The following is a 13,276-nucleotide window of genomic DNA, read 5'->3' as shown; positions in this document are numbered from 1 at the left end:
ATAGCAAAGGCACTGACTGGACAAAGGTAAGAATTGGTGCAGCGCTTTGCCTATTGGAATAATTATGGAGGTCGGGTGAAATAATTTGATTTCTTAATTTGTATAAGGTGGTGTGCACCAATGACATATACAGTATATACAAAATGATTTGTGTGAAGAAATATCAGGACCAATGGATATTATTAATAATAGTATTTACTGCAAATAGGTAGAGAGTAAAAATTGATTGAATACAAATGAAGGTAAAGGATAAAAAAAAATATATTAATAATGTTCCATTCAATGCTCAAAACAGATCTGTACGCTGTTGATAGTTTCCCAAAAGGTTATTCAGATGTATGTTCCCGATAATGCAGACCAAGGTGTAGGTATATTCAAAATTATTCTGATTGTCCAGAAATGTGACAGAGTACGGCGTCCCGCTACTCTGACTGTGTTGAGGAATATGTATTAAAGTTTGTGCACATACCGGTGTAGGTCTTCTTTGTGGTACTGCGGGCAGTGTGGAAGGTAGTGGGTATGTGGTGCTACGGATCAGATCTTACTACCTGCAGGTCGGGACTCTGATGGTACACCTGTAGGGGCCGCCCTCTGAGTGACGGCTCTGGAAGCAGTGGACTGTGATCTTAGGGGTGACTACCTCGGTTTGGGCTCCAGGGAGCCTGTTGCCGGGTGTTCCTTCCCTACCAGAGACTCAATGCCACTTGTACTTACCACCGACTCCGTTGAACTCCATTCTCATCTCTGTTGTCTTCTTTCTTCTGGCGCCGCTGTTTTGTCTTTGCCGTGCTTCCGAGTTTGCCGTGTCACGTGATTTGTGGTATGCTGCTGATCGGGAACGTGGTCGGAAAAATACCTTTGGGTTTATGGGTTCTTGCCATGGGTGGGAAATGAGTGATTCCCCAAGGCATTTCAGCTTCAGCCTTCTGTGGCCTCCTTCTGCACTCCCACAATGCCTCTTACTTTAGGAAAGGTTTTTTGGAACTGCATACAAAAGCTCATTGGGGAGGGGCTTTGAAAACACCACTAACAATTTTTAAAAACTTATAACGAGGCCAATGGTCCTGATATTTCTTCTCACACATCATTTTGTATATTATATATATCATTGGTACACACCACAACATACAATTAAGAAATAGAATTATTTCATTGCAAATGGCCAAGCGCTGCACCAATTCTTACCTTTATTATACGATATTTTGAGGTTTGGGGACACCTTAAGGTGTGCTAGCAGCTGGCCATAAATCACAAGCTCAGTGTGCAGAAGAGCATTCCAATCTACTAGTTGGACAAAGACACGCTCTACCCAGGAAGCCTGTGTTAGGCCAGGTACACATCAGAGCAACGTGTATCCCAGCCAACCATGCGGGATGGAAGGGTATATTGCGTGGTTGTACACTGGATCATGTAGGTGTGAACATCCGCCCGATATATCCTTCCATCGGGCAGATGTTCACACTACAACAGCGCAATATACACTTCCATTCTGCATTCACCTGCATGCACACACTCATTTACTCTTCTCCAGTAAAATCCCGCTATATGGTAAAAAAAAACAAAAAAACTCACTTAACTCTTGCTGTAGATTGGTCCACTTCTCCAGTAGAGTCCCCAGCCAGTAAAAATTAAAAGAAACACCAAATCCTGAGTCATACTGGACAGTGAAGAGCTGTACATACACAGCTTTTCCCCGAAAGCGACAGGACCCATGAGGTTTCCTGCACATATAGGACCGCCAGTCAGTGGCAGCTACTATAGTAAGCGGTCACTGATTGACAGCCAGGCCAGTCACAGCCAATCAACAGCCAGGCCACTGATTGGCGAACAGACAGCCTGGCCACTCATAGCCAATCAGTGGGTGAGTATGTGCATGTGTAATAAAAGATTTCAACCTTCGGTGCGAGTGTCCTGTCTACTAATATTGTTTTACAATGGGGGTACCGGAGCCGGCCGTCTACTGGCACTTGTAGTTCTACAAGTGCCAAAGGGCAGGCACTCTCTGACCTGTAGTCTCACTGTAAAAAACAATATTACACAATTATTACCCCTGCACTCACCGCCCATAGGGGTGCAGGGAAGAGCCCAGTAGAGGGGGGACCCCTTTATTTGGGGGGAGGTGGCAACTATCCTGGTGTCTCCGGCCTGGGCTGACTAGTTTGGGGTTTTAATGCTTTGGTCGGGGACCCGGTGAAAGGGTACCCTGGCTGTGGCATTATACCATGACTAGTGGAGCCCGATGTTAATAGTAAAAATACGGGGCACCTCCCCCCCCACACCATTTTTCCTCATATTTTTACTACGAGCATCGGGGCAAAGAGTGGTCACTGAATCAGTGCCAGCTCAAAGAGCCTAGGGCTGGTTATACTTGGGAGCGGGGACCACACACACCTTTTTTTTTACTTCTTTTTTTTACTTTAACACTTTTGTAGCTAGACACAATAATAGCATGCAGCCTGCATGTATCTCACTGATATGTGCAGGCAGCATTTCGGGAGTGTTTGGCTACGAGGAACACAGGCAACACGGGTACACATACACCATCACAAAAAAAACTATTCTTGGTAAATTTTGAGTGTTTCAACTGGCAAAAGTCAACAGTGTTCCTGCGATGCTGTGCGTGTTTAAACTCAGGCAATCTCAGATTAGACCCAATTCTTAGTAAATTTACCCTCAAGTCTCCACATTTCCAGCCATTACATTTTTCTTTTGCGCTGCATTAAGACAACTGCTTTCATTTTATAAACTGTGGGACTTCAGTGCTTGGCTGAAAATATGAAATATATAAAAACAAGTAATTATAGAGTGCTGAAATCACCAGCAGTTGTCACAGAGCTGATAAATTATGTACTGAAGTCTCATAAGCTTTGCCGTGAGACATGGAATGATATAACAGCACTCAAGCTCCGCTCACATTTGTAACAGCCCCATGCTAATGGGAAAAAAAATCAAATAAAATGTTATACTTGATTGTTAGAAGATAAGAGATAATAAAGAGCCCTGTTGAGATTGTTAAAATTATTTGATTGAATAGGAAGCCCTTTCCATTGATTGAACCCCCGTTGAGGACCCCATAGCTATACTTTATCACATCATCTTTTAACTCTCACGGCTTTACAAAATAACCGTATATATGCATTCAGGTTTACATTAGTGAACAGGGCGCAGTAGTTTGTTCTTACAGCTGGTAAAAAACTATAGTCAGTAATAAAGCATAATCATCTGTTCTCATAAATGCAGACGATAGCCAGAAGGTTATTTCATGTATAATGTAAATCCCTTAGAAATTAACAATATCCAATATACAGGGTTTGGTATGGTTGTCAGTCACTGACAGTGACTCTGTAGACACCAGAACGCGGACAATGGGATCCCAACATGGATAAAATGCTACTTACAATAACAGGCCGCTGTAGGAGTAGGTTTACAGTTATCATGCTGCACTTTACCTCTTTTTGAGATTCTATTTGCTTCGAAATTACTACACTATGAGCCCTGGCATTTGTATACAGTCAGGTCCATAAATATTGGGACATTGACAGAATTTTCAGATTTTGGCCTCTATTCACCACCACAATGGTTTTGAAATGAAACAAACAAGATGTGCTTTAACTGCAGACTTTCAGATTTAATTTGAGGCGAATTACATCCAAATCGGGTGAACGGTGTAGGAATTACAACGGTTTCAATATGTGCCTCCCACTTCTTAAGGGGCCAAAAGTAATGGGACTATCAACTCAAAATCTATTTCATGGACAGGTGTGGGCTATTCCCTCGTTATTTCATTATCAATTAATCAGGTAAAAGGTCTGGAGTTGATTCTAGGTGTGACATTTGCATTTGGAATCAGTTGATGTCGATTCTCAATATGAGATCCAAAGAGCTGTCGCTATCAGTGAAGCAAGTCATCATTAGGCTGAAAAATCAAAAAACAAACCCATCAGAGAGACCGCAAAAACATTAGGTGTGGCCAAATCAACTGTTTGGAACATTCATAAAAAGAAAGAACGCACCGGAGAGCTCAGCAACACCAAAAGACCCTGAAAACCACGGAAAACAACTGTGGTGGATGACAGAAGAATTATTTCCCTGTTGAAGAAAAACCCCTTCACAACAGTTGGCCAAATCAAGAACACTCTCCAGGAGGTAGATGTATATGTGTCAAAGTCAACAATCAAGAGAAGACTTCACAAGATTGAATATAGAGGGTTCACCACAAGATGCAAACCATTTGTGAGCAACAAAAACAGGAAGACCAGATTAGAGTTTGCCAGCAACATCTAAAAAGTCATTACAGTTCTGGAACAACATCCTATTGACAGATGAGACAAAGATCAACTTGTACCAGAGTGATGGGAAGAGAAGAGAAGGAAAAGAACTGCTCATGATCCAAAACATACCACCTCATCAGTGAAGCATGGTGGTGGTAGTGTCGTGGCATGGGCATGTATGGCTGCCAATGGAACTGGTTCCCTTGTATTTATTGATGATGTGACTGCTGACAAAAGCAGCAGAATGAATTCTGAAGTGTTTCGGGCAATATTATATGCTCATATTCAGTCAAATGCTTCAGAACTCATTGGAAGGCGCTTCACAGTGCAGATGGACAATGACCCGAAGCATACTGCAAAAGCAACCAAAGTGTTTTTTAAGACTAAAAAGTGGAATGTTATGCAATGGCCAAGTCAATCCCCTGACCTGAATCCGATTGAACATGCATTTCACTTGATGAAGACAAAACTGAAGGGAAAATGCCCCAAGAACAAGCAGGAACTGAAGACATTTGCAGTAGAGGCCTGGCAGAGCATCACCAGGGATGAAGCCCAGCGTCTGGTGATGTCTATGCGTTCCAGACTTCAGGCTGTAATTGCCTGCAAAGGATTTGCAACAAAGTATTAAAAAGTGAAAGTTAGATTTAGGATTGTTTAGTTTGTCCCATTACTTTTGGCCCCTTAAAAAGTGGGAGGCACTTATAGAAACCGTTGTAATTCCTACACCGTTCACCTAATTTGGATGTAATTACCCTCAAATTAAATCTGAAAGTCTGCAGTTAAAGCACATCTTGTTTGTTTCATTTCAAAGCCATTGTGGTGGTGAAGAGAGGCCAAAATATGAAAATTCTGTCAATGTCCCAATATTTATGGACCTGACTGTATATGTATGAATATAGAAAATATAGTATACATATATAGCTTCTATTATGGAATTGAAAGCCAGAGGTGCACAAGCCACCATGGTCCCCAAGCCTGAGAGGTGTCTGTCCTAAATAAACATGCAGCTGGAAGTCTATTTACTTTTCTAACTAATTATTTATAAAAGATAATTATGCTGCGTGTGATCTGTGATTACTTTTGGGATGTATTAGTGATAGTGAGGGGATATTTACTTTTGAGGAGACACTGTACTACCGTCTCCCATGAAATTGTTGCTTGATGAGTGTGGGGAAAAAGGGCCTGTACTATGTCTAAAAAAATTCATGTAGGAAATGATCCAATACTAGTCCCATCATGCCATTAGAGGTGAAAATATGAACCCTGTTTGAAGATAACTAGTGTGAACTTCCATTTACATAATATTTCTATCAATGAATAGATTTCTGCACAGCATAATAAGGATCATGTAGAGTCAATAAAAGGATAACAAAAAAGGATCAAATCTGTAGCCTGGCAAAACATTACTATTTTCACTGTATGCAAAAAAATACAAATGCATTGCACCCCTTGCATTGCACCATGGTTTCTCCAGTACATTGCTCCTTTTGTTGATTTGCTCCTAACTCTGCATAAGCTGCTATACACCAAAGCATTGGCTGTGCAACATATGCATCCTAACAAACCTGATCAATCTGGTCTTGTTGTCCTTGGTACACAGATTCTGGATCGGATGGTGGTCGTAGGTGGAATTCTGAGTCGCAAAAGTTGCCATCTCCATCCACATTGTGTAAACTTTCCCAGACAATGTTTTCTTCCGTAAGAAATCCCTGATCCGTCACAAGCAAGTACAGCAGTCCCTAAATGACAACACTGCATTTTAAAGATGAATTAAAGTTCCTTCTTAGCAGCTAGTAATATAGGTTTTACAGCTTTACAGACAAACAAAACAGAGGAGGATATAAATTTTCATAGCGTTTTGCTAAAATGCGATGGGCCTGATTAAAAAATAGACGTAGTCTTTTGGTGGTCGCACGTATGTGACTCTATGCAAATGCTGCTAGAAAGCCCTTCCCTGGTGTACATCCGTGCAAGGACAGAGACGCCCACTATGAGCGCCTGCACACGCCACTATCTGTTGCACCATTGAAACTTGCACCAGCCCTATGGCAGCTGCAGATTTTCCATCAGAGTATGGTGAATGACTGAGCGATTGGGTACACAAACACTTCAGCAACACTCCAGTAACAGGACAATAAGACGGACCATCTCTGTGCATCTGTGTAGCCACATCTCAGGAACAACCAGCTCTTTTCCCAAGACATTTCTGTGACCATGGTTCTCACCTTTGTGCATATACGGTGTAACACATGTGCCATAGGGGAATTTAGGGATTGTCGTGGATGTGGAGTAGAAAACAAAACTGCTCAACTCCATAAACATCAGCAGTGTGACTGAATCAGGCCCGATGTTTTTTTTCTATGTACAAGTACATAACTATAGTTCTAATATATACATTACATTATGTAAAGTAAATAAAGTGAGCACAAATATCAAATTTGAACCTCGACAAAACCAGTACCACATAGACTTAAGTGCCTCCAAAGCATTTACTTTCCTCGCTGAGTCTGTACGGCCTGCCTCAGTTTGGCAAAAGTTTATAATGGCCAAAGGGATGCTACAGCATCTCCCATATCAGCCATAATTTATGTACATACTGACAGCGCAGTGCTGCTCAGTATGGAGAACAGTGTCTGCGATGTCGCATTTTTTCTTTTGGCAACGAGCTGGGGCATCAAAATGTTTTTAGGTAGGGGAGGCAAGATGTAATTTTGTTTCAGTGTCTTAATTGCGGGCTGACAAACACAGAGGGCATTTCTGAGCCCGCCTCTACAGCACAAAGGGCATATCTGAGCCCGCCTCTACAGCACAAAGGGCATTTCTGAGCCCGCCTCTACAGCACAAAGGGCATATCTGAGCCCGCCTCTACAGCACAAAGGGCATTTCTGAGCCCGCCTCTACAGCACAGAGGGCATTTCTGAGCCCATACCTACAACACAGAGGGCATTTCTGAGCCCGCCTCTACAGCACAGAGGGCATTTCTGAGCCCGCCTCTACAGCACAAAGGGCATTTCTGAGCCCGCCTCTACAGCACAAAGGGCATTTCTGAGCCCGCCTCTACAGCACAAAGGGCATTTCTGAGCCCGCCTCTACAGCACAAAGGGCATTTCTGAGCCCGCCTCTACAGCACAAAGGGCATTTCTGAGCCCGCCTCTACAGCACAAAGGGCATTTCTGAGCCCGCCTCTACAGCACAAAGGGCATTTCTGAGCCCGCCTCTACAGCACAAAGGGCATTTCTGAGCCCGCCTCTACAGCACAAAGGGCATTTCTGAGCCCGCCTCTACAGCACAAAGGGCATTTCTGAGCCCGCCTCTACAGCACAAAGGGCATTTCTGAGCCCGCCTCTACAGCACAAAGGGCATTTCTGAGCCCGCCTCTACAGCACAAAGGGCATTTCTGAGCCTACCTCTACAGCACAAAGGGCATTTCTAAGCCCGCCTCTACAGCACAAAGGGCATTTCTGAGCCCGCCTCTACAGCACAAAGGGCATTTCTGAGCCCGCCTCTACAGCACAAAGGGCATATCTGAGCCCGCCTCTACAGCACAAAGGGCATTTCTGAGCCCGCCTCTACAGCACAAAGGGCATATCTGAGCCCGCCTCTACAGCACAAAGGGCATTTCTGAGCCCATACCTACAACACAGAGGGCATTTCTGAGCCCGCCTCTACAGCACAAAGGGCATTTCTGAGCCCGCCTCTACAGCACAAAGGGCATTTCTGAGCCCGCCTCTACAGCACAAAGGGCATTTCTGAGCCCGCCTCTACAGCACAAAGGGCATTTCTGAGCCCGCCTCTACAGCACAAAGGGCATTTCTGAGCCCGCCTCTACAGCACAAAGGGCATTTCTGAGCCCGCCTCTACAGCACAAAGGGCATTTCTGAGCCCGCCTCTACAGCACAAAGGGCATTTCTGAGCCCGCCTCTACAGCACAAAGGGCATTTCTGAGCCCGCCTCTACAGCACAAAGGGCATTTCTGAGCCCGCCTCTACAGCACAAAGGGCATTTCTGAGCCCGCCTCTACAGCACAAAGGGCATTTCTGAGCCCGCCTCTACAGCACAAAGGGCATTTCTGAGCCCGCCTCTACAGCACAAAGGGCATTTCTGAGCCCGCCTCTACAGCACAAAGGGCATTTCTGAGCCCGCCTCTACAGCACAAAGGGCATTTCTGAGCCCGCCTCTACAGCACAAAGGGCATTTCTGAGCCCGCCTCTACAGCACAAAGGGCATTTCTGAGCCCGCCTCTACAGCACAAAGGGCATTTCGGAGCCTGCCTCTACAGCACAAAGGGCATTTCGGAGCCTGCCTCTACAGCACAAAGGGCATTTCGGAGCCAACTCCTACAGCACAAAGGGCATTTCGGAGCCTACCTCGACAGCACAAAGGGCATTTCGGAGCCTACCTCGACAGCACAAAGGGCATTTCTGAGCCCATACCTACAACACAGAGGGCATTTCTGAGCCTACCTCTACAGCACAAAGGGCATTTCTGAGCCTACCTCTACAGCACAAAGGGCATTTCTAAGCCTGCCTCTACAGCACAAAGGGCATTTCTGAGCCCGCCTCTACAGCACAAAGGGCATTTCTGAGCCTGCCTCTACAGCACAAAGGGCATTTCTGAGCCTACCTCTACAGCACAAAGGGCATTTCTGAGCCCGCCTCTACAGCACAAAGGGCATTTCTGAGCCCGCCTCTACAGCACAAAGGGCATTTCTGAGCCCGCCTCTACAGCACAAAGGGCATTTCTGAGCCTGCCTCTACAGCACAAAGGGCATTTCTGAGCCTACCTCTACAGCACAAAGGGCATATCTGAGCCTGCCTCTACAGCACAAAGGGCATTTCTGAGCCTACCTCTACAGCACAAAGGGCATTTCTGAGCCTACCTCTACAGCACAAAGGGCATTTCTGAGCCTACCTCTACAGCACAAAGGGCATATCTGAGCCTGCCTCTACAGCACAAAGGGCATTTCTGTGCCCGCCTCTACAGCACAAAGGGCATTTCTGAGCCCGCCTCTACAGCACAAAGGGCATTTCTGAGCCTGCCTCTACAGCACAAAGGGCATTTCTGTGCCCGCCTCTACAGCACAAAGGGCATTTCTGAGCCCGCCTCTACAGCACAAAGGAAATTTCTGAGCCCGCCTCTACAGCACAAAGGGCATTTCTGAGCCCGCCTCTACAGCACAAAGGGCATTTCTGAGCCCGCCTCTACAGCACAAAGGGCATTTCTGAGCCCGCCTCTACAGCACAAAGGGCATTTCTGAGCCCGCCTCTACAGCACAAAGGGCATTTCTGAGCCTGCCTCTACAGCACAAAGGGCATTTCTGAGCCCGCCTCTACAGCACAAAGGGCATTTCTGAGCCCGCCTCTACAGCACAAAGGGCATTTCTGAGCCCGCCTCTACAGCACAAAGGGCATTTCGGAGCCTGCCTCTACAGCACAAAGGGCATTTCGGAGCCTGCCTCTACAGCACAAAGGGCATTTCGGAGCCAACTCCTACAGCACAAAGGGCATTTCGGAGCCTACCTCGACAGCACAAAGGGCATTTCTGAGCCTACCTCGACAGCACAAAGGGCATTTCTGAGCCCATACCTACAACACAGAGGGCATTTCTGAGCCTACCTCTACAGCACAAAGGGCATTTCTGAGCCTACCTCTACAGAACAAAGGGCATTTCTAAGCCTGCCTCTACAGCACAAAGGGCATTTCTGAGCCCACACCTACAACACAGAGGGCATTTCTGAGCCCGCACCTACAACACAGAAGGCATTTCCGATGCCTCTGTGTCTGAAATGTACACTGGCGGTTGCTGGAATGTCATCTTCCGGCAGCTGCCAGGACCACAGTGCCAACAAGCTCCTCTCGACCTGCAGCTCCACCACCAGAATCCCAAACTCTCAAGGATCACTGCAACCGTGGCTCCGCAAAGGCCACAGTGATCGATGAGGTTGCAGGAAGAGAATCAGGAGGGTGTGGGGGACATTAACATTTGACTCCTTTATAATCATTCATTCCCATCATTAGATAATGACCACATTCTCAAATAATTCCATTTACATTAAATCCCACAATACCTTCAACACTCTAATAAAAAATATATACAATTTATATTTTATATATTATATATAATATATATCCCCAATAAAAGCACTGACCACTTCATCTTATCCTGGAACCAGAGCATTGGAGTCAGGGTTGCATAAAATTGGACTTTTAAAAAAAAAAAATCAAACAAACTGATTTGATTTAAATATTTTTTTTTTTATTAAATTTTGTTTTTAAGTAAACGTTTAAGAATTTAAAACGTTTACTTTAAAATTTTAAATAAAAAATCCTATTTAAATCCAAAAAAAAGATTAAAAATCAAATAAATCAGTTTTTGATTTAAAAAAACAAAAACAAAGTTTCTGCAACCCTGATTGGAGTTACGGTGTCCACCGCTGCATACATTTTGTGCTGGGATGCCATCAAGGAGAAACGTTGGCACTATGTGCCTAATGTGGACTGAACATATAGCTAATGTTATGCGAAGTGCATATAACTAACATGTTAAATAGGTAACACTATTTCGCCAAATGCGATTAAATCCAGGTGAATTGTGCCAATTGTAGATATATATTTTAAAGGTATTTGGTTTATAAGGTATTGCCTATCCTACGATTAGGTTGTTTTGTGACGTACTGGAATAGCAAATATTATATTAATTATCCTGCTCTCATCAAAAGGCCTGTTTTGTTAATTGATCAAACACCTATTTAGCTTGAATGCACTCCAGGGGTAATTTAGGGGTAAACAATAATGTACAAATATCCCATTGATGGCAATTTGATTTCATTAGATAAACTACATGTAAATCCAAATAGATACTTTGATTCTGTATGGTAAATATTGAGGATGAACTGTATTAAGAGATTTCAGTCGGTTGAGTTCAGATCCACTTTTGAAAGGCATTGTTTCCTGATGCAAGCAAATAATAATTGAGAACTAGCCTTACATGGTAAACCAGCTCCCAGCCTCTTTAAACCATGTGTGTTTAAACTTAATAAAAAGAGCTGCGACAGTGCTTAAATCTATATACCATCTTGAACATTGTGATCTGTGTATTCTTGACCAACGTGGGGATTGTATTACATCTGACTTCTGAACATGTGTGCGCTGTAATATTGTCACACACCTTCCACTAGGAATAAACATTCTTTATAAAGACATTTTACTGGAGCCAATAAATGTGCTGATCACACTCTGCTGTGGACCACATCACCTAAGGAGCACCTGACACTAGCAAGTCTCCTCGGCAGGTCTTCTCACAGTGGATCATTATCCATCGGCCGCATGGTGCTGAATATTTCTGGAGGACACTTACATCTACAGTGGTGAGACTACTCCTTTATATACATTCTATATTCCAGTATTCTAGCATATGTGGAGATTAATAGACACCAGACATTGTAGTACATTTATTTCCTGGTTTGCAGCTTTACATGATTGTAGTGTAGTACACCTATGGACCTTGTGTGACATCATTCCAGTATCTATTACTGGGACAATTTTTATCCTTACGCAGGGTCGTACTGGCCCCCGGTGGGCCCCACTGCCTCAGGGCCCACCACCTCATCTAAAGATCAGGTTCAAGACTATGCATTTGAACTATACATTATACATATGATACATCATACTACACAGGACTATGATGTATTTTCTACAATGCTTTGCGGTTATTTATCTGGTACATTATCCTGCATGCACCAGCAGTATTTACTATATATACATATTTAAGGAGCCCAGTCCATGCACTCTCTAATGGTTAGCCAAGCCTTTGTGGAGGCTGTGCGCACCCCCTCTGGAGGCTGGTCACACCCCTAAATATGGGCCCTTATCACTGCATTCCCCTGGTGGGCCCTTCATGCCCCAGTTTGACACTGTCCCTACGTTTATATTATTTACTTATACCATGCAAAATGCTCATGTATATTCTCGGGTCTGGAAAGGTAGACATGGCAAAGTAGCTTAGATCTTCAAACCCTGACCACCTTTATATTCATACCCTTAAGCTTTCCCATAGCAGTGTCAATATCACACATACCAAATGAGCCCACACTGTACTCGAGATAACAAGTTCAACTTCTTATTTATTCCATACTAGTGACCCGCCCTGGCTTTGCACGGGAGCAGTTTTGAATTTACGGCGATACTTTTTTTTAACCGAGGTCTTATAAGATTTCCATTGTTGTTTTTCCTCCGGACGTCAACACGATAAGATTCAGCTTTGACGTGAGACACAAAAGGGCCACATAAAGTTTTCAGTGAGCAAAACAGTCTCCACTTCGGTCAACTCCAGCCACGTTAAGTGTCTGTCCCGGTCCCGGATAGCAAGAATCAATCTCTACATAGTATAAAATAAAGTTCGTTGTCGCAATATATCTTTAACGGTTTAGGCAGCTTAAACCAAAAAAGCAATCAGATGGCCGCCTTTTTTTAATGACTTGCTTCACTAAAATCGTCACTGCTCTGCTTCCTTTATGTCATACATTAATGTTTCATACACCAGTGTTCTCCCCAGGCAAGAAGCAGCCTACCACCCGGCACTTTGGGAGCCTTCAAGTGGGGACAGTACCTGGTAGCTGTAAAAAAAAAAAAGGGCCAGATCCTATAGACTTTGCAGCTTTTTCATAATCAGACGACTGGGACTCTAATAAGAAGAGAATTTATATATAAAATGTTATTTCAAGTTTAAATCATTATAAGGTCAGGGTTTGAAACATAGCGATATTGCTAGCGATCTGTAGTAAGTTAATCAAGGACGGAACGGTGATCATTCTGTCATTCAGTAACTCGGTCAAGTGTGGATGGGCAATCCCTGTTCAAGGGCATTCGTTCCGATGTCAGAACATATGCCCATCGCTCCAGTGTGTACCCAGCTCTACTTCTGGTTGCATAGTTAAAATTTTTCTCACATTTAAGAAAAAAAAATGTACAGTAGTCCTTAAAATATTTAAACTATTCTTCAACTAC

General features: G+C 44.0%; 1 protein-coding gene across 2 annotated transcripts in view; it reads right to left on the bottom strand.

Annotated features, from left to right (window-relative positions):
• Nucleotides 1–13,276, bottom strand: part of MINDY2 (MINDY lysine 48 deubiquitinase 2) — a 223,585-nt gene that overhangs the window by 74,159 nt on the left and 136,150 nt on the right. For both annotated transcript variants that reach the window (XR_015869439.1, XM_088443140.1), the window contains exon 7: nucleotides 5,837–6,010. Coding sequence is in view for 1 of the 2 variants with exons in the window: in XM_088443140.1 (XP_088299266.1) it covers nucleotides 5,837–6,010 (174 nt within the window). In the remaining variant the exon portion in view is untranslated. The remainder of the gene's footprint in view (nucleotides 1–5,836; nucleotides 6,011–13,276) is intronic.

Source organism: Taudactylus pleione, unplaced genomic scaffold, assembly GCF_031769625.1.
Source record: "Taudactylus pleione unplaced genomic scaffold, aTauple2 ptg000019l, whole genome shotgun sequence".
In the NCBI taxonomy this organism is placed as follows: domain Eukaryota; kingdom Metazoa; phylum Chordata; class Amphibia; order Anura; family Myobatrachidae; genus Taudactylus; species Taudactylus pleione.
The sequence above is the reverse complement of the archived record's forward strand: the minus strand, read 5'-3'. Positions and strand labels throughout refer to the sequence as shown.